General features: G+C 46.2%; 1 protein-coding gene and 1 pseudogene across 1 annotated transcript; both read left to right on the top strand.

Moving 5' to 3' along the window:
- Nucleotides 1-10,546: 10,546 nt before the first annotated feature.
- PXN (Mitochondrial substrate carrier family protein) lies at nucleotides 10,547-14,556 on the top strand. The gene is made up of 11 exons (XM_048715679.2): nucleotides 10,547-10,864; nucleotides 10,964-11,041; nucleotides 11,148-11,222; nucleotides 11,352-11,482; nucleotides 11,650-11,704; nucleotides 11,803-11,919; nucleotides 13,181-13,249; nucleotides 13,329-13,436; nucleotides 13,702-13,770; nucleotides 13,859-13,913; nucleotides 14,078-14,556. Exons 1-11 carry the CDS (start codon nucleotides 10,784-10,786, stop codon nucleotides 14,278-14,280), a joined length of 1,041 nt encoding a protein of 346 aa, XP_048571636.1. The 5' UTR covers nucleotides 10,547-10,783; the 3' UTR covers nucleotides 14,281-14,556.
- A 1,073-nt stretch (nucleotides 14,557-15,629) lies between these two features.
- On the top strand, nucleotides 15,630-17,178 carry LOC147976225 (uncharacterized; annotated as a pseudogene).
- The last annotated feature ends 4,746 nt before the right edge of the window (nucleotides 17,179-21,924 follow it).

The raw sequence follows: 21,924 nt of genomic DNA, 5'->3' as shown, positions 1-21,924 counted from the left end.
ATACATAGACAACCAGAGTGTCACTAGTATGCCTCTACTTGACTAGCTCGTTAATCAAAGATGGTTATGTTTCCTAACCATGAACAAAGTGTTGTTATTTGATTAACGAGGTCACATCATTAGTTGAATGATCTGATTGACATGACCCATTCCATTAGCTTAGCACCCGATCGTTTAGTATGTTGCTATTGCTTTCTTCATGACTTATACATGTTCCTATGACTATGAGATTATGCAACTCCCGTTTGTCGGAGGAACACTTTGGGTGCTACCAAACGTCACAACGTAACTGGGTGATTATAAAGGAGCATTACAGGTGTCTCCAAAGGGAGATGTTGGGTTGGCGTATTTCGAGATTAGGATTTGTCACTCTGATTGTCGGAGAGGTATCTCTGGGCCCTCTCGGTAATGCACATCACATAAGCCTTGAAAGCATTACAACTAATATGTTAGTTGTGAGATGATGTATTACGGAACGAGTAAAGAGACTTGCCGGTAACGAGATTGAACTAGGTATTGGATACCGACGATCGAATCTCGGGCAAGTAACATACCGATGACAAAGGGAACAACGTATGTTGTTATGCGGTCTGACCGATAAAGATCTTCGTAGAATATGTAGGAGCCAATATGGGCATCCAGGTCCCGCTATTGGTTATTGACCGGAGACGTGTCTCGGTCATGTCTACATAGTTCTCGAACCCGTAGGGTCCGCACGCTTAACGTTCGTTGACGATATAGTACTATGTGAGTTATGTATGTTGGTGACCGAATGTTGTTCGGAGTCCGGGATGAGATCACGGACATGACGAGGAACTCCGGAATGGTCCGGAGATAAAGTTTGATATATGTGATAATAGTGTTTGGTCACCGGAAGGGTTCCGGAAATCACCGGAAGGGGTTCCGGATGTTTCCCGAAATGTTTGGGTACGAGAACACTTTATTTGGGCCAAAGGGGAAAGCCCACAAGGTTTTTGGAAAGCGCAAAAGGAAGTTTTGCGGAGTCCAGGGGCTAGACGCCAGGGTCCCTGGGGTCTGGGTCCAGACGCCGGGATCCCTGGCGTCTGGCCCTGGAGTCCGAGAAGGACTCTTGCCTTTCGGGTGAAACCGACTTTGTGGAGGCTTTTACTCCAAGTTTCGACCCCAGGGCTCAACATATAAATAGAGGGGCAGGGCTAGCACAAAGGACACATCAAGAAACACCAAGCCGTGTGCCGGCAACCCCGTCTCCTCTAGTTTATCCTCTGTCATAGTTTTCGTAGTGCTTAGGCGAAGCCCTGCGGAAATTGTTCTTCACCAGCACCGTCACCACGCCGTTGTGCTGCCGGAACTCATCTACTACTTCGCCCCTCTTGCTGGATCGAGAAGGCGAGGACGTCACCGAGCCGAACGTGTGCAGAACTCGGAGGTTCCGTGCTTTCGGTACTTGGATCGGTCGGACGTGAAGACGTACGACTACATCAACCGCGTTGATATAACGCTTCCGCGTGCGATCTACAAGAGTACGTAGATCATACTCTCCCCTCTCGTTGCTATGCATCACCATGATCTTGCGTGTGCGTAGGAATTTTTTTGAAATTACTACGAAACCCAACACTAGGGCCCGAGTGCCATGATTTCAGATGTGAACCTATTATGTTTTCATCAATATATGAGTGGTCTTGATCCTATCTTGCAAGTCTATAGTCACCTATTATATGTTATGATCCGTTAACCCCGAAGTGACAATAATCGGGATACTTACCGGTGATGACCGTAGTTTGAGGAGTTCATTTATTCACTATGTGTTAATGCTTTGTTTCGGTTCTCTATTAAAAGGAGGCCTTAATATCCCTTAGTTTCCGTAAGGACCCCGCTGCCACGGGAGGGTAGGACAAAAGATGTCATGCAAGTTCTTTTCCATAAGCACGTATGACTATATTCGGAATACATGCCTACATTATATCAATGAACTAGAGCTAGTTCTGTGTCACCCTAGGTTATGATTGTTACATGATGAACCGCATCCGGCATAATTCTCTATCACCGATCCATTGCCTACGAGCGTTTCATATATTGTTCTTCGCTTATTTACTTTTCCGTTGGTATTGCTATCATCACTACAAAATACCAAAAACATTAATTTTACTACTGTTACCTTTTGCTACCATTACCACTACTATCATATTACTTTGCTACTAAATACTTTGCTGCAGATATTAAGTTTCCAAGTGTGGTTGAATTGACAACTTAGCTGCTAATACTTGAGAGTATTCTTTGGCTCCCCTTGTGTCGAATCAATAAATTTGGGTTGAATACTCTACCCTCGAAAACTGTTGTCATCCCCTATACTTGTGGGTTATCAGGCTTCTCTCAAGAGCATAAGTATTCTATGGTGGGTGAACAAATTACTGTTGAGCAATTGACATAATTGAGCATAGTTATGAGAATATCTAGGTATGATCATGTATATAGGCATCACGTCCGAGACAAGTAGACCGACTCCTGCCTGCATCTACTACTATTACTCCACTCATCGACCGCTATCCAGCATGCATCTAGAGTATTAAGTTAATGAAAACAGAGTAACGCCTTAAGCAAGATGACATGATGTAAAGGGATAAACTCATGCAATATGATGAAAACCCCATCTTGTTATCCTCGATGGCAACAATACAATACGTGCCTTGCTGCCCCTACTGTCACTGGGAAAGGACACCGCAAGATTGAACCCAAAGCTAAGCACCTCTCCCATTGCAAGAAAAATCAATCTAGTAGGCCAAACCAAACTGATAATTCGAAGAGACTTGCAAAGATAACCAATCATACATAAAAGAATTCAGAGAAGATTCAAATATTGTTCATAGATAGACTTGATCATAAACCCACAATTCATCGATCTCAACAAACACACCGCAAAAAGAAGATTACATCGAATAGATCTCCACAAGAGAGGGGGAGAACATTGTACTGAGATCCAAAAAGAGAGAAGAAGCCATCTAGCTAATAACTATGGACCCGTAGGTCTGAGGTGAACTACTCACACTTCATCGGAGGGGCTATGGTGATGATGTAGAAGCCCTCCGTGATCGATGCCCCCTCCGGCGGAGCTCTGGAACAGGCCCCAAGATGGGATCTCGTGGATACAGAAAGTTGTGACGATGGAATTAGGGTTTTGGCTCCGTATCTGGTCTTTTGGGGGTACGTAGGTATATATAGGAGGAAGGAGTACGTCGGTGGAGCAACAGGGGGCCCACGAGGGTGGAGGGTGCGCCTGGGGGGTAGGCGCACCCCCCTACCTCGTGGCCTCCTCTTTTGTTTCTTGACGTAGGGTCCAAGTCTCCCGGGTCTTGTTCGTTGAGAAAATCACGTTCCCGAAGGTTTCATTCCGTTTGGACTCCGTTTGATATTCCTTTTCTTCGAAACCCTAAAATAGGCAAAAAAAAAACAACAATTATGGGCTGGGCCTCCGGCTAGTAGGTTAGTCCCAAAAATAATATAGAAGTGGGTAATAAAGCCCAATAATGTCCAAAACAGTAGATAATATAGCATGGAGCAATCAAAAATTATAGATATGTTGGAGACGTATCAGTGACATGCTTTTCCATAAACCATTTTATACGGAGACATACCCATAGGATTTTTATATGCAGTTCTATAGGCCCATAATGCATCATCAAGTTTCTTGGACCAATTCTTTCTAGATCTATTAACAGTATTTTGCAAAATTGATTTGAGTTCTCTATTGCTCAATTCTACTTGACCACTAGACTGTGGGTGATAAGGAGATGCAATTCTATGATTAACATCATATTTAGCAAGCATTTTACGGAAAGCACCATGAATAAAATGTGAACCACCAGCAGTCATTAAATATCTAGGGACTCCAAACCTTGGAAAATAACTTCTTTAAGCATCTTAAAAGAGGTGTTATGATCAGCACTACTAGTTGGAATAGCTTCTACTCACTTAGTAACGTAATCAACAGCAACTAAAATATGTGTGTATCCATTGGAGGCAGGAAAAGGTCCCATATAATCAAAGCCCCAAACATCAAATGGTTCAATAACAAGTGAATAATTCATAGGCATTTCTTGACGTCTACTAATATTACCAATTCTTTAACATTCATCACAAGATACAACAAACTTACGGGCATCCTTGAAGAGAGTAGGCCAATAAAAACCGGATTGCAATACCTTGTGTGCAGTTCTATCTTCAGCATGGTGTCCTCCATAAGCCTCGGAGTGACACTTGCGTAGGATCTGTTCTTGTTCATGCTCAGGTACACAATGTCTAATAACACCATCTACTCCTTCTTTATAAAGATGTGGATCATCCCAGAAGTAATGTCTTAAATCATAGAAAAACCTTTTCTTTTGCTGGTATGTGAAACTAGGTGGTATAAATTTAGCAACAATGTAATTAGAATAATCAACATACCATGGAGCAGTGTGAGAAGCATTTATGACATTTAGTTGTTCATCAGGAAAACTATCATCAATAGGTAGTGGGTCATCAAGAACATTCTCTAGCCTAGACAAGTTGTCTGCAACGGGGTTCTCAGCTCCCTTTCTATCAATAATATGCAAATCAAATTCTTGTAGCAAGAGAACCCATCTAATAAGTCTAGGTTTAGCATCTTTCTTTTCCATAAGATATTTAATAGCAGCATGATCCGTGTGAATAGTTACTTTAGAATCAACAATATAAGGTCTGAACTTATCACAAGCAAATACAACTACTAAGAATTCTTTTTCAGTTGTAGCATAATTTCTCTGTGCATTGTCTAGAGTTTTACTAGCATATTGAATAACATTTAATTTCTTATCAACTCTTTTCCCTAGAACATCACCTACAACATAATCACTAGCATCACACATAATTTCAAAAGGTAAATTCCAATCAGGTGGCTGAACAATAGGTGCAGAGATCAATGCTTTCTTAAGTATTTCGAATGCTTCTACGCAATCATCATCAAAAACAAATGGTATATATTTTTGTAATAAATTAGTCAGAGGCCGAGAAATTTTTGAGAAGTCCTTAATGAACCTCCTATTTAAACCGGCGTGACCAAGGAAACTTCTTATACCTTTGATGTCCTTGGGACATGGCATATTTTTAATAGCATCAACCTTAGCTTTATCAACTTCAATACCTCTTTCAGAAACTTTATGCCCCAAGACAATACCTTCATTAACCATAAAGTGGCGCTTCTCCCAATTCAATACAAGGTTAGTTTCTTCACATCTCTGCAAAACTCGAATCAAGGTTGCTTAAGGAATCATCAAAAGAGGATCCATAGACGGAGAAATCGTCCATGAAAACCTCACAAATCTTTTCACAAAAGTCAGAGAATATAGCCATCATGCATCTTTGGAAGGTAACAGGTGCATTACATAAACCAAAGGCATACATCTATAAGCAAAAGTACCGAACGGGCAAGTAAAAGTGGTCTTAGATTGATCATCAGCAGAATAACCATCTAGAAAGCAAAAATGTGTATGTTTGCATAATTTTTATAGCATTTGATCAATAAAAGGTAAGGGTAATGATCTTTTTAGTAGCCTTGTTTAATTTGCGGAAATCAATTACCATCCTATAACCTGTAATAATTCTTTGCGGAATCAATTCATCTTTATCATTAGGAATGACAGTAATACCTCCCTTTTTAGGGACACAATGGACATGACTTACCCACTGACTATCAGCAACGGGATAAATTATACCTACCTCAAGGAGCTTTAGTATTTCCTTTCTTACCACTTCTTTCATCTTAGAATTCAGACGTCGTTGGTGATCACGAACTAGTTTGTCATCTTTCTCCAAATTTATTTTGTGTTGACATACTGTGGGACTAACGCCCTTAAGATCATCGAGAGTATATCCAATAGCAGCATGGTGCTTCTTCAAGAGTTTTCAATAATCTTTCTTCTTCATGCTCTGAAAGGTTAGCACTAATAATAATAGGATATATCTTTTTCTCATCAAGATAAGCATATTTAAGAGTATCAGGTAACGGTTTGAGCTCAAACACGGGATCACCCTTGGGTGGAGGAGGATCCCCTAGGATTTCGACAGGAAAATTGTGTTTCAGGATGGGTTCCTGTTTAAAGAACACTTCATCTATTTCCCTTCTTTCATTCATAAACATACCATTTTCATGGTCTAGCAGATATTGTTCTAAAGGATCACTAGGAGGCACGGCAATAGAAGCAAGACCAATAATTTCATCTTTAGTAGGCAATTCCTCTTCACGGTGTTGTCTACGAAATTTAGAGAAATTAAGTTCATGAGACATATCACCTAAACCAATAGTAACAACATCCTTTTCGCAATCTATCTTAGCATTAACTGTGTTCAAGAAGGGTCTACCAAATATAATGGGACAAAATTTATCTTGTGGGGAACCAAGAACAAGAAAATCAGCAGGATATTTAGTTTTCCCACACAAGACTTCAACATCTCTAACAATTCCAATTGGTGCAATAGTATCTCTATTGGCAAGTTTAATTATGACATCAATATCTTCTAGCTCAGCCGGTGCAATATCATGCATAATTTCTTTGTATAAGTCATGAGGTATAGCCCTAGCACTGGCACCCATATCACATAAGCCATGATAACAATGATCTCCTATTTTAACAGAAATAACAGGCATGCCTACCACATGCCTATGTTTATCTTTAGCACAAGGCTTAGCAATTCTAGCAGTTTCATCACAGAAATGAATAACATGCCAATCAATATTATCAGACAAGAGATCTTTAACAATAGCAATATTAGGTTCAACTTTAATTTGCTCAGGAGGTGTATAAGTTAGGAATATTGCTTTTACGAACCACAGTTGAAGCTTTAGCATGATCTTTTATCCTAACAGGAAAAGGTGGTTTCTCAACATAAGCAATAGGAACAATAGGATCATTATAAGTGACAGTCTTTTCTTCAACTTTAATAAGTGCAGCTACTTTTACTTCTATGGGAGGATGATATTTAAACCACTTCTCCCTAGGGAGATCAACATGAGTAGCAAAAGATTCACAGAAAGAAGCTACTATTTCAGAGTCAAGTCCATATTTAGTGCTAAATTTACGGAAAACATCGGTATCCATAAAAGATTTAACACAATCAAACTTAGGTGTCATAACTGACTCCTTACCTTCGTCGAGGTCCCAATCTTCAGAGTTGCGTTTAATTCTTTCCAATAAATCCCATTTGAATTCAATAGTCTTCATCATAAAAGAGCCAGCACAAGAAGTATCGAGCATGGTGCGATTATTATCAGAAAGCCGAGCATATAAATTTTGAATAATTATTTCTCTTGGAAGCTCATGATTGGGGCATGAATATAACATTGATTTAAGCCTCCCCCAAGCTTGAGCGATGCTTTCTCCTTCGCGAGGCCAAAAATTATATATATAATTGCGATCACGATGAATAAGATGCATAGGATAAAACTTCTGATGAAATTCCAATTTCAATCGTTTGTAGTTCCATGATCCCATATCATCACATAGCCTATACCATGTCAATGCATCTCCCTTCAAAGATAAAGGGAAGAGCTTCTTCTTAACAACATCATCGGGCACACCTGCAAGCTTAAATAATCCACAAACTTCATCCACATATATTAGGTGCTCATCAGGATGCATTGTCCCGTCTCCTGCAAAAAGATTAGCTAGCAGTTTTTCTATCATACCCGAAGGAATCTCAAAGTAGACATTTTCATTTTCAGTAGGTTCAATAGGTTGAGGAGCAACTCTTTACTCTACTGGTTGGGGTGAAGATACCCCGAACAAGCCCCTCAGAGGATAACTTTCCATAGTAACAAGTGACAGTAAATTTCAGCACACTATATAAATTTTTCCTTACCAAATTCCACCTACCAAAGGTGCTTCACTCCCCGGCAACGATGCCAGAAAAGAGTCTTGATGGCCCACAAGTATAGGGGATCTATCGTAGTCCTTTCGATAAGTAAGAGTGTCGAACCCAACGAGGAGCAGAAGGAAATGATAAGCGGTTTTCAGCAAGGTATTCTCTGCAAGCACTGAAATTATAGGTAACAGATACTTTTGTGATAAGATAATTGGTAACGAGCAACAAGTAACAAAAGTAAATAAAGTGCAGCAAGGTGGCCCAATCCTTTTTGTAGCAAAGGACAAGCCTGGACAAACTCTTATATAGAGAAAAGCGCTCCCGAGGACGAATATCATCAAGCTAGTTTTCATCACGATCATATGATTCGCGTTCGGTACTTTGATAATCTGATATGTGGGTGGACCGGTGCTTGGGTACTGTCCTTACTTGGACAAGCATCCCACTTATGATTAACCTCTATTGCAAGCATCCGCAACTGCAACAAAAGTATTAAGGTAAACCTAACCATAGCATGAAACATATGGATCCAAATCAGCCCCTTACGAAGCAACGCATAAACTAGGGTTTAAGCTTCTGTCACTCTAGCAACACATCATCTACCTATTACTTCCCAATGCCTTCCTCTAGGCCCAAATAATGGTGAAGTGTCATGTAGTCGACGTTCACATAACACCACTAGAGGAGAGACAACATACATCTCATCAAAATATCGAACGAATACCAAATTCACATGACTACTAATAGCAAGACTTCTCTCATGTCCTCAGGAACAAACGTAACTACTCACAAAGCATATTCATGTTCATAATCAGAGGGTATTAATATACATATAGGATCTGAACATATGATCTTCCACCAAATAAACCAACTAGCATCAACTACAAGGAGTAATTAACACTACTAGCAACCCACAGGTACCAATCCCGGACTTAAAGACAAGAATTGGATACAAGAGATGAACTAGGGTTTGAGAGGAGATGGTGCTGGTGAAGATGTTGATGGAGATTGACCCCCTCCCGATGAGAGGATCGTTGGTGATGATGATGGCGATGATTTCCCCCTCCCGGAGGAAAGTTTCCCTGGCAGAACAGCTCCGCCAGAGCCCTAGATTGGTTCCGCCAAGGTTCCGCCTCGTGGCGGCGGGCGCGCCCCCACCCTCGTGGGCAGGGTGTGACCCCCCTCCGGAACTTCTTGTGCTCAGTATTTTTTATATATTCTGAAAATGACTTCTGTGAAGTTTCAGGACTTCTGGAGTTGTGCAGAATAGGTCTCTAATATTTGCTCCTTTTCCAGGCCAGAATCCCAACTGCCGGCATTCTCCCTCTTTATGTAAACCTTGTAAAATAAGAGAAAATATGCATAAGTATTGTGACATAATGTGTAATAACAGCCTATAATGCAATAAATATCGATATAAAAGCATGATGCAAAATGGACGTATGCATTGGGGGCCTCTCCCAGTGCTCCACCGTGTATGGGTGCTAAGGGTGCCACGTAAGCAAAAAAATGATGTGGCAAATCTATTAAAAAAGAGAGAGAGCATTATGATGACTCCATGAGGAAACGGTTCTAAGCACGTGAACCTATGCAAAATACCTACTGACCAATGCATGAAGGAGTTTTGTTGATAAAAAATTAAATAAAGCAAGCTTAGCAACAAAAGCTAAACACCCATGCATTGGGGACATTAGACTAGTCACAATGGGAGTAACTTAACTAGTAACATCACATATTTCAATACAAAATTGCTTATGTGGCAGTTAATTAATGAGGTGAGAGGGGCTTGTGGTAACTTAGGTAGTTACTGTAATATCACACATTTCAAGGCATAATGAGTCTATAACCTAATAAATGAACTCTTTCATGATACCACTCATTTGTTACTACCCACTATGGAGGTAGTAACATAGACTAGTAACATCGGTAAGTTACTATTCTATGTTACTCCCCACTGTGAGCAGTCTTAGTTGCTAAGACAATTAATGCACTTAACACCTCACCTTAGCATCAATGCATTGGAGGAGGTTTAATGTGCTTAGACTAGCCACAATGGAGAGTAACATACACTAGTAATATACACATATCGCTAAGTAGTGGGTAGTAACATAAGTGTGGTGTTATGCAAAGCTTCAGTTATTCGGTTATAGACTCATATTGCATTGGGACATGTGATGTTACAGTAATAGCTAAGTTACTAAAATCACCTCTTTTATCATTAACTCATTGTCACATAAACAAAATGGCTGAGTTGGACTTGATGTTACTGTTGAACTTACTTCCACTGTGGCTGGTCAGCACCTCATCTAACGATGCACTCAGGGCGACAGAAAAAAAGTCAACTGAAGCAGTATATTCGGGCATCCATGCCTGAATGGAAGCCGACGAAACAAACATCAAACATCTGACTGTGTGTTGGGCTGTTGGCGTGGTAAACAAAGCAAAGCATCGCTGTCCGGCCTTCACTTGTGAAATGTACAAACTGCGCTTTCCTGGCAAGATGCCAAGGCGTGAGATATTCTCCTCGTGCAAAGCGCGAACTCCTCTCGCCACTCCCCATCAATCAACTCAAATTAACCGGAACGAAACCTAAATCGAATTGAATAAGCAAAAAGAAAAAACTAAAACGAAGCCCGGATATATATTTTTTTGGTTTAAAAAACGTGTACTAAAAGGTGGGCGGAGGGACACGAGCTGACGAGTAGCAGTACTACAGTATGCAGACGTCTGAACTTGAAGGGGAAGCAGGGCAGTACCAGTAAAGCACGGGACCGAACCGGGGAGACCACGCCTCCTCCGTCTCTCCCACTCCCACGGCAGCAATCCAGCGACGCCCGGCAAGCAACCGGCGGCCGAGGCGGCGGGGGTGTCGGGTCTTCGGGACGCCCACCACGCCGCGGCGGCGATCCACCGGGGTGGCGGGGTGGAGATGTCGGACGCGCTGATCAACGGCCTCGCCGGCGCCGGCGGCGGGATCGTCGCCCAGCTCCTCACCTACCCCCTCCAGACCGTACGTCCCGCCTCCCCGCGCCCCAGATTGCTCGCTCGCTAGCTCGCCCTTTGTTGTTGTTGCTTCCGCGTGCTGAACGGGGAAGGGTTTCCGCGGCAGGTGAACGCGCGGCAGCAGACGGAGCGGGACCCCTCCAAGCCGGCGTTCAAGGACGGCGCCGTCCGCCAGTTGTGCCTGGTCCTCCTCCTCCCCCCGACCCCCTTCTCCTCTTCGTCCGGGCTGACGCGTAATCTGCCCTGATCCGACTCTAATGCTTCCGTGATCTCCTCTTCTGCTGTAGTAGGTGGTGCAGAACGAGGGGTGGGAGCGGCTCTACGGCGGCCTGGCGCCCTCGCTCGTCGGCACCGCCGCGTCTCAGGTTCGCTCGCTGCTTGCTCGATTCACCGACGACCTGCCTGCCTTGTTTTTCTTCCTCTTATGAACAAGTCCTGCCTTGGTTTTGAGGAGATGCTTTACACGCTTCTGCATCAAATTGATGTGCTATTAGGGTGTCTACTACTTCTTCTACCAAATATTCCGGAGCAGGGCGGAGGCAGCATCCCTTCGGCGATCCATTAGAGGAATTGGGGATGGATCCGTCGGGATGTTCCAATCACTCACTGTTGCTGCACTTTCTGGGTAATTCGAATTACTTGTGCATCTATCGTTGACCTCATGCTTTCGCATTGTCTTTTCCTGGACTTAATTACTGTAAGCTCATAGTACTGTGTGTTCTAAAAGGTTGCGGCTATGATGATGAGCTTTTTGTGCTTTTGATTCCAAATCTGCACATTTGCTTTTTGCAGATGCGTTAATGTACTTCTCACGAACCCAATTTGGGTTGTTGTCACACGAATGCAAGTAAGGAAATGCCAGTTTCTCGGAGCAGTGTTTCCCAGTCAACTGACTTTAGTGGAAATCATTTGATATCCTGAATACTAATTTATTATTATCTGCAGACTCACAGAAAGGCAAACAAACAGCAAGGCCCTCAGGATCAGGGTTTGACATCTGCTCTTGATAAGGCCCTACAACCTGCCCCAGTGGAAAACGTCCCTCATAAAACTATCAATGTTGTACGTATCTCTGATCATTCTCCCTCTAGGATAAGACACTATTGATGCAATTACATTTTGCTGATTACTACATGTCTGATTAATGTCTGTTCTTACCCATGTTGGGAAAAGGTGACACTACTATTAAGTAGTTTGTGGGATTATAAGGTTGTGACTGGACTCTGTTACTATTAAGTACTCCCTCTGTCAAAAAAAAGCAACAAAGCCTTTAGTCCCAAACAAGTTGGGGTAGGCTTGAGCTGAAAAACCCAAAAGATCTCGCAACCAACTCATGGTTCTGGCACATGGATAGCTAGCTTCCACACACCCATGTCCATGGTCAGTTCTTTGGTGATATTCCAGTCCTTCAGATCTCTCTTTACGGACTCCTCCCATGTCAAACTTGGTGGTCTACCCCAACCTCTCTTGACATTATCAGCACACCTTAGCCTTCCGCTATGCACTGGAGCTTCTCGAGGCCTGCGCTGAATATACCCAAACCATCTCAGACAATGTTGGACAAGCTTCTCTTCAATCGGTGCTACTCCAACTCTATTCAAGATGCAAAATAAATAGTACTCCCTCCGTCAGCGGCACATATTTCGGGACGGAGGGAGTACTATTTATTTTGCATCTTGAATATCTGTTTAAGGATTTACGTGGATATGAATGTTTACCTTGTAACAGATTGTTCGTGTACATCCACGTTTCTTTTATTATAATTCATTAGTATGTCATTTCTTCCTAAGTCACAACCTTTGGCATCAGCTAGAAGCCTATAAGGTTATCATCTGGTAACAAGGCACATATATCCTTATAATCACTAAGATTTCAAACTGATAAATTCACCCTTTCTCCGCCCTTTATTTGAAGGCGTCCAGCTGGTGAGAATTGGTAATGCCTTAAATTGTTTATAAGTATCAGGTTCCTGGTTCCACAGGGTGTCAGGATTCACTAGCTGAACAGTAAGCACTAAAATGATACATGATATATTCTTCACATCATTGCTATGTTGCTGCATGTATCGTACAACAAAGTGTATATGGTTTGTATTCTCAATAAGAGGCACATCGTCTGAGCCAACTCTTTGAATCTTGTAAATGTTCAATTATGTTACTTTATGAAGGCACATAACAAATTCATGTTTCTTTTTGTTGTTGTCTTTTATTTATTTATTATGTAAGGCTGTTATTTCACACGTTATCTTAATTCAAAGCCGCTCTCAACTGCTACAGTTATGAACTAGTTTGGAGTATGGTTGATTGACTTAGTCTATGTGCAGATTCAGGATCTTTACAAGGAAGCTGGAGTGTTTGGCTTCTGGAAAGGGGTTATTCCAGCTCTTATTATGGTATAAGTCTCTGTTTTTCGCACTTTCTTTTGCTCAGTGGTCTTACAAGGGTTGTTCACCAAGCTTTACCTGCTACTAGGTCAGCAATCCTGCAATTCAGTTCATGCTGTACGAGACTCTTCTTAAGAAGCTGAAGAAGAGACGTGCCTCTAATTTTAAGGGGGCTCAGGGACTGACTGCTATTGAAGTAAGCTATAGCTTTTCTGGTGAATTATTTTTAGTGATTATTAGGAGGTCTGTTGCTGGGGCCTGACGGTCCTGGACCTATTACTTCTGAATACCTGAAAGTTTGTTCATTCATGATATATATCTAGTCTATAAAAAGAGAACAAGATTTGTTGAAAGCACTTTGGCATTTTGATGTGCTGCTCTAATACTAGCATCTCTTTGTTAGTTAACTATGTTACGGAAATTCGTAACAGCTAACCTCGTTCATGAAAACACATGCTCAGGTTTTTCTTCTCGGAGCTGTTGCAAAACTGGGTGCAACTCTTGTTACATATCCTCTTCTAGTTGTGAAGGTGATTATTTGGTGCAGCAGATATAAGTGCAACTTTTCCGCTGCATATTTGTGCATGTATATTGAACTGAACCATGTTTATGCTGCAGGCAAGACTTCAGGCGAAGCAAATGATCGACGATGACAAGAGGCATCGCTACAAAGGTACATGATCGGGCATCATTCATTTTTTTTCTTTCAATTTTGAGTCAGTACTGTGTGTCAGTTCCTATTTCTTCCAGCAAGCCTCTACTTCTCTTCCGATTACTATTTCCTGTTGTTACTTACTTTCCTATAAAATATGTCATTCTGTGATATCCTTCTTTCAGGCACGTTTGATGCAATCACAAAAATGATGCATTATGAAGGCCTGTCAGGGCTTTATAAAGGAATGGGCACAAAAATTGTACAGAGTGTTTTTGCTTCTGCTCTCCTTTTTATGATCAAGGAGGAGCTAGTGAAAGGTGCTCGATTCTTGGTAACCGGTGACACCAGCCTGGTAAAGAAGTTGCCTTCAAAACCCTCAAGATGATCTAGGTCTGCGCAGAAGTGTTAGTTGCTGATTATATCATAAATTGCAAACAGAGTCGGCAAAAAGAGCTCGCCTATGTTAGGAGGTACCAAGTTACAGATGGTAGACATAATGGGGATGTAAACTTGAGATTATACGGTGACCACTATGATTCTTGTAGGTACTGGGAAAAATTATACATCGGATAGGATATTTAAGCCATTCATGTAATGTAAAATATATTCAGGAATGTTGAAACATCAAGATAAGTTGGTAGTGAGAATTGCAACTGTCTCATGTGCTCGGATCTCTTGGTTTTCTTTAGCTTGGTATTTTAGGAACCAGAGCTGATCTTGAACAGTAAAACCTAAACTAATTAGTACTCCTGTTGTAAAGAAATATAAGAGGGTTTAGATCACTATTTTAGTGATCTAAACGCTCTTATATTTATTTATGTATGGAGTACCTGATAGGACAAAGAACTCCAGCCTGGTATTTTAGGAACTAGAGCTGATCTTGAAAAGTAAAGCGTAAACTAATTAGTACTCCCTCTGTAAAGAATTATAAGAACGTTTAGATCATTTACAGATGGAGTACCTGATAGAACACAGAACTCCAGAATTACAAAAGTGACTTTTGGGTAAGGGAAACGAATTACAAAAGCTAACTGGCCGAGTCTTACGCCGGTCGCGCACAGACTGTTTGGATCGGACGAGATCTTGCAACCAGCAGCGTGCACTCCCTCACTTTATCCGCATCACATCCCCTCCTTCCTCCTCTGTATCTTCTTTCTCTTGAATTCAGTGTAACTCTGAACCCCTTGTACCCGCACCACCAGCGGCGCCGCCGCGAGCCCCTCCCTAGCTGATTCCAAGCAAGGTGGGCATGGTCTGCGGGCTCTCGGACGGGCGACAACCCACACGGCTACGTGCTACAACCATTGCGGCCACGTGTGACAGGGATGCTGGAACCAACAGTGCGGAATGTTACTACTAATGATGTGGGATGCTGGAACCAACAGTTGATTGTGCTGCCGAAGTTGTTACCGGCGGGTTTTTGCTGGAACCAGTAGTGAGGATACTGGAACCGTCAGTACAATATGCTACAACCGGCAAGAGCAAAGCTGCGACCAGATGGCACGGGATGCTGGAACCAGGAGCACGAGATGCTGGAACCAGGAGGAGCTGCAAGTTTCGGCCGTCCCATTGAATGAAACAAAGGTGGTTGCCATTCTCTTTCCGTAGCGTGAGAGCCCTCCCTCCGCCGTGCGTCACTCCGACGCCGGCGTCCACCTAACCCGTCACTTGCCGCTCTGGCAGCGCCGGCCACCTCCCCCTTTGTTCTCCGCCCCCGCTCTCTGCTTCCTGGCCATGGCGGAGAGCCCCCGCTCCGTCAACTCCGTGTTCCCTCGGGAGAGGCCTGTCGTCTCTGGTCTGGGGATCTCCTCGGCTTCCGAGAGATCCGCCGAGGACGTGGCTGGCCCGTTGGCGCCCGGCGCGCCACCGGCCGCGCCTCTGCTGGAGGGTGCCGTGCCGGAGACCTGCCGGCGTGTGTCCCCATGGCAGGCGGCCCCTGCTTCGAAGAAGACCCTGTGGAAGAGTAGGGTGGGTGCGGATCTGCCAGCTGGGGCTCCGCGCCGCCCCTCGCCGGTGAGGAAGGGGGTCTCGCCGGAGATGCGGGACAAGTGCTTTCGGTGTCTTGCAAAAGGGCACTTTCTGAAGGACTGCACCAATGAGGTGGTGTGCTTCCACTGCGGGCTCCCCGGCCATGTCGCCTCGCAGTGCAAGCGGCCGCGCAGCCCGTCGCCGGTGGAGGAGCTCCGTCGGGATGCGGCGGCTAAGGTGGCTCGCCGTTCCGCGCCGCGGGACGAGGTGGGGTCTGGGTCGGCCAGGCACGCTGCTTCTGCCAGGGCCGCACCACTGCCGCCCTTGGCTGATCCTGCGGCGGACCCGGTGTGGCCGCGGCTTGCCGTGCCGCGCTTGGAGGTGGCGGTTGATCCGGAGATGGAGCCGTCAGAGTTGTGCGTTGTAAGGAGGACCCGCGCCATGGATGACATTGAGCACCGGCTTCACAAAGCCATGGTGGTGTACATTGGTGGGGACAGGTCGGAGATCTCGCCGGAGCTGGTGAGGCGTGCTCTGAAAGACAGGATGGGCATCCCTGAGGACAGATTTTCGGTGCACAAGTTCTGGCCGGAGGATTTCCTGGTGGTCTTTGCTAGACAGGAGGACAGGAATCTGTTGAGCAGGCGGCCGGTGCTGGAGCTTGATGGGCACAGGTTGTCGTTCCGGTAGTGGATCAGGCAGTCGCAGGCGGTGTTCGCGGCCATGCGCTTCAAGGTGAGGTTGGTCATCGAGGGGATCCCGGCGCACGCATGGGAGCTTGAGGTGATTGAGAGTTTGTTGGGCGGTGCATGTATCATCGATTCCGTTGCGCCAGAGACCTCTGCTCGCTCAGATCTTGCGGCGTTCAAGTTGCTGGCCTGGACGGCGGACCCGGAGCAAATCCCCACCCGCCGCTGGCTCGCGGTGCCGGAGCCGGAGGAGTAGAGGGCGCTTTTCCAGCCCAAGACTGCAATACAAAGTGCTCATACATCTGGACTCTGTGATTTCGTTCCCGGAGGGGGAGGAACCGTGGTTCTTGGGCGGCTCGTCGGATAGTGGCCAAAGCGGCCTGCCGGACTCAGAGATGGATATGGGAGGAGGCGCTAACATGCAGAACTTTGGCTGGCAGTTTGGGGTCCGCGACTCGAGGGGCGACAATGCCGGAGGGACGGGAGGTGGCCGGAGCTATGCCGGCGGCGTGGCCCGCGGCGGAGCGCCATCGTCGGAGTGGAAGATTGCCCCCATGGCCCAGGCTAGAGAGAGATGCCGTGGTGGGGCCGGGGTCCGCGTCCACGATAGGCTAACGATGCGTTAGTCTGCTTTTGACCGGATCGCTTCTGGGCCCGGACAGGTGGATAAGGATGCCACGGGGACAATTCGAATTTCGAATCCCACTGGCGCGTGCGCTTCGAGGAGGCAGGTGGTGGGACAGGTGGTTCCAGAACGGTCCTTTGGAGAGGGGGCGACGATTTTGGCACCAATCATGCAGCAAGCAGTTCTGATGGACTCCCACGCGCGATTTGATGCGACCCTGATGGATAAAGATGTTGAACCCGAGGAGATACGGCTTCTGGCAGCCCGGCCACACATGACCAAGGGCGGGACTGGCGGGTCAGTGGTGTCGCCACAGCTGGATGGCCCCACGACGGAGGAGGTGGCGATTGTAGTGGCCCCCACCTTGGTGGTTGGTGCGGGACTGGATCCCAGGTCGGAGGCACGCGACAGGGGAGACAAAGATGCAGCAGTATTGGGAGGCATGGAGGGCCACATGCAGGCTGGGATCTCGCCCTCCACACAGGATCCCATTGGGTGTACGCTGGAGCCAGCCCCACACGGGCCCATCGGAGACCAGGCGGGAAGTGGAGGATCTGTGGGGATCAGTGCCCAGGCTAATTCGCTGGGTGAGTTGGTGCCAATGATTGGCACGGATGCCCAAATAGGCGGGGACAAGGGGGCCCCTGGACAAGTGGCGTCCATGCAGGAGTTCGAGGCCGCCCAGCTAATTCCTCACGTAAACAGCGACATGCAAAGCGTGGAGTTGGCATGCAATGGTGGCATGAAGCCACAGGAGGTCGCTGCTTTCGGAAAACTGAAGTGGTTCTGCAATGCCCTTGTCCGTAAGTTGGCACCCCCTCTCCTTCAGGAAGTGCAATCGTCGCTGAGACCGGAAGCAGAACCATTCACGCCACGACGTACTACATGAGGCGCCAAGCGCGCGATGTCGTCGATTCCCGCGAAGGCTACACAGGGGGAGAACGTGCTCATGCGGGCACTAGGTCTGGTCCCGGAAGATTTAGAAGGAAATGAGGACTCAATTGCTGAGCTTGCGGACATCTTCGACACCCCTCTCCGCGAGCAACATATCAAAGTGATCGCCGCCCTGTTTGGGAAGGAGGTCCCTCCGGCTTGCGAATTGAGGGCCGGCAACATGGTGGTGGCAACCCCGGCTTGATGGTTGGGTTCGGTAGTGCGCGGTCCTCATCACTATATCATGGATCCTAACCCACATGTGTTGTGTTGGACGTGAGGGGCCTTAATAGCCCTACCAAGAAGCATGCGGTTAGGGAGTTGGTAGTGATGGCCAAGGTTAGCCTTGTGTGTCTCCAAGAGACGAAACTAGATGTATTCGATCCTTTCATCGTTATGCAATGCATTGGCCCATCGTTCGATGGGTTTGACTATGTGCCGGCTGAGGAGACTCGTGGGGGCATCCTACTTGCTTGGGATAGCACCGTGCTATCCGTGCATAACATCGTGAGCGACACCAACTCTATCACAGGGCTCGTTCATGACAAGGGAGGATCGACTTGGTGGGTCACGGCGATGTACGGGCCGCAAGGAGAGGGCCCCAAAACTCAATTTCTATGCGATCTTCATGCTTTGCGCGCGGCCTGCCCTGGGCCGTGGATGGTTTTGGGAGACTTCAATATGATTCTTCGGGCGGAGGACAAGAGCAACAACAATATCAACAGACGAATCATGAGGAGATTTAAGGAGTTTGTGGACAATAATGAACTTAAGGAGGTTTACATGCACGACCGGAGATTCACGTGGACAAATGAAAGGGATCAACCGGTGATGACAAAGATCGATCGTGTGTTGGTGACTGTGGACTAGGAGCTTTCTCATCCGGATGTCCTCCTCCAAGCTCTGTCCACTAACATTTCGGACCATGCCCCGCTCCACCTGTCTACTTCAGCTCCTTTCTACCACAAGAGAAGATTCCGTTTCGAGATGTACTGGACCAAACTAGAGGGGTTTGATCAAGCTGTTCGGGATGCATGGGTATGTGACGAGAACATAGTGGATCCTTTCAAGAGGATGGATGCGCTCTTGAGAAATACGGCTGTCGCGCTACAAGCCTGGGGACAGAGGAAGACTGGTAACATCAAGACACAGATCGCTATTGCCAACTATGTCATTCTCAAGTTCGACCGCGCCATGGAGATGCGTGCTCTCACTCCCGCCGAGCTTTGGCTTCACAAGACTATCAAACTGGCGCTCTTGGGGTTGTCCTCTTTGCAACGTACCATCGAGCGTCAACACTCACGGCTACGATGGATCCGGGAAGGTGACGTGAACACTAAGCTCTTTCAGGCCGTGGAAAATGGGCGGAGATCAAAAAAATTTCATCCCTCACATTAGGCACAACGAGGAGCTCATTACTAAGCAAGAGAGGAAGGGTGAAATCTTCACCGAGGCTTACGAACAGTTGCTGGGTCATGCAACGACCAGTGAGGCAGATCTAGACCTCAATTTCCTGGGTATGGAGACTCACGATCTTGGCGAGCTTGAGAACATTTTCACGAAGGAAGAAGTTTGGAACACCATCAAGGAACTGCCACCGGATCAGGCCCCTGGGCCGGATGGTTTCATTGCTGCTTTTTATCAGAGGGCATGGCCGATCATAAAGAACGATGTTATGGCGATGATGATGAAGTTGTATGTGCAGGATGGGAGGGGTTTTGGAAGGCTCAACAAAGCACATATTATGCTCATCCCTAAGAAATCCGATGCGGAGCTGGTTGGGGATTTTCGTCCTATCAGCCTTACCCACAGCGCTGCTAAGCTTTTCGCCAAGATGCTGGCTAACCGTGCGTGGAGAAGAATGAAGGAAATTGTCACGGCCAATCAGTCAGCGTTTATATGTGGCAGGCACCTGCATGACAACTTCCTCCTTGTGAGGCAAGTGGCCAGAAAGATCCATGCACATAAAGAAGCTGGGGTGTTCTTGAAATTAGACATATCGAGGGCGTTTGACTCTATATCTTGGCCCTTCCTGTTTGAAGTTATGAGGCGCAAAGGTTTTGGTCAGAGATGGTTAGCATGGATCGTCATCCTTCTGCGCACGGCCTCTACTAAAGTGCTCGTCAATGGCGTTCCTGGTAGGAGCTTTTTGCTCGCCAAAGGTCTGAGACAAGGCGACCCGGTGTCCCCTCTTTTGTTCATCATTGCGATGGATGCGCTCTCCTGCATCATGGTAAAGGGCGCAGAGGAAGGTGTTATGAAGCCAGTTACAGGTATCAGGCCTCATCAAAGTGTGTTGATTTACGCAGACGACGTGGCTCTGTTTGTCAGGCCAAACGAGGTCGATCTCAGGTTCGTGACCATGGCGCTTAAAGCTTTTGGAGATGCGTCTGGGCTGAGGGTTAACTATGGAAAGTCATCTGCTATTCTCATCCACGGTGAAGAGGAAGATAGGATCAGGGTTTCTAACCTACTGCAGTGCGAGTTGGGGAAGTTTCCCTGCAAATACCTTGGATTGCAACTCGCCATACACCAGCTAAAGAAGACGGATTGGCAGCCCATGTTGGATAGAGCGAAGAAGTGTGCTCCCAGTTGGCAACGAGGTTTGCTACAAAGATCCGGGCGCCTTGTGTTGGTCAAGTCGGTGGTCGCGGCGAAACCTATCCACCATTTCATGATCACTGACGCACCAACATGGGTGTTCGAGGAGCTTGACAAATGGATGAGAGCATTCTTCTGGGCGGGGAAGGATCAGGTCTCGGGTGGCAATTGCATGGTGGCTTGGAATGCGGACTGCAAGCCGACGTGCTTCAGAGGGCTCGGCATCAAGAACCTTAAGTTGCAGGGGCTCGCACTTAGGGTTCGATGGGAATGGTTGAAACGCATGGATCCGGAGAGACCTTGGCAGGGCCTGCGCATGATTGAGGATGAGGATGCCCGAGCTGTTTTTGACAACATGGTTAAGATTGAGGTGGGCGAGGGCACTAAGGTTCTCTTCTGGCGGGACCGGTGGATTCATGGCTTTGCGGTGACTGATATTGCACCCATGATCCACACTTTGCTTGACACTCGTACAAGGAACAAACGTACGGTTAGTGAACGGTTGGAGAATGGCCGGTGGCTACATGATATTAATGGGGAGCTGAATTTTGTTGGCCATTTGCAGCCGGTGCACCTGAATCTGGCCATTAACACGGTGCAAAGGGATCCGAGCAATCCAGACTGTTTTTCTTGGCCTGCTGACCCTTCTGGATGATACTCTGCCAAGTCAACCTATCAAAGACTCTGCCTCGGTGATGAAAGGGCTCCGTATGCCTCCTGCATCTGGAAAAGTTGGGCACTTTTGAAGTGTAAAATCTTCATCTGGCTGGCTGTGCAGCACCGTATTTGGACCTCTGACCGAAGGGCAAAGCATGGATTACAAGACCGACCGTCTGCATGCTACACATGCTTGCAAGATGAAGACAATGCCGAACACATCTTGGTACAATGTGGCTATGCTCGACAGGTGTGGCACACCTGCTTTCAAGACCTAGCCCTAAATACGCGGGCTCCGGTGGTGGATGATACCTTCCTTGATTGGTGGATCGAGACTAGGACGGGGATGCCTAAGGGTATTAAGAGAGGCTACGACACGTTCGTCATCGTGGTCGGATGGGAGTTGTGGAAGCAACGGAACGCGCGTGTGTTCAATAGTCTACAACAACAGCGAACCCCAAGAGAATTGGTTGACGAGATATTCAGAGCAGTAAAGAAATGGAGACAAGCCGGTGTAGGAGTTGGAGGTTTAACACATTTTGTGAGAGAGTAGCTC

The sequence above is a fragment of the Triticum urartu genome, chromosome 4A (genome assembly GCF_056163025.1).
Source record: "Triticum urartu cultivar PI428250 chromosome 4A, HENAU_Tu73, whole genome shotgun sequence".
Classification (NCBI taxonomy): domain Eukaryota; kingdom Viridiplantae; phylum Streptophyta; class Magnoliopsida; order Poales; family Poaceae; genus Triticum; species Triticum urartu.
The sequence above is the reverse complement of the archived record's forward strand: the minus strand, read 5'-3'. Positions and strand labels throughout refer to the sequence as shown.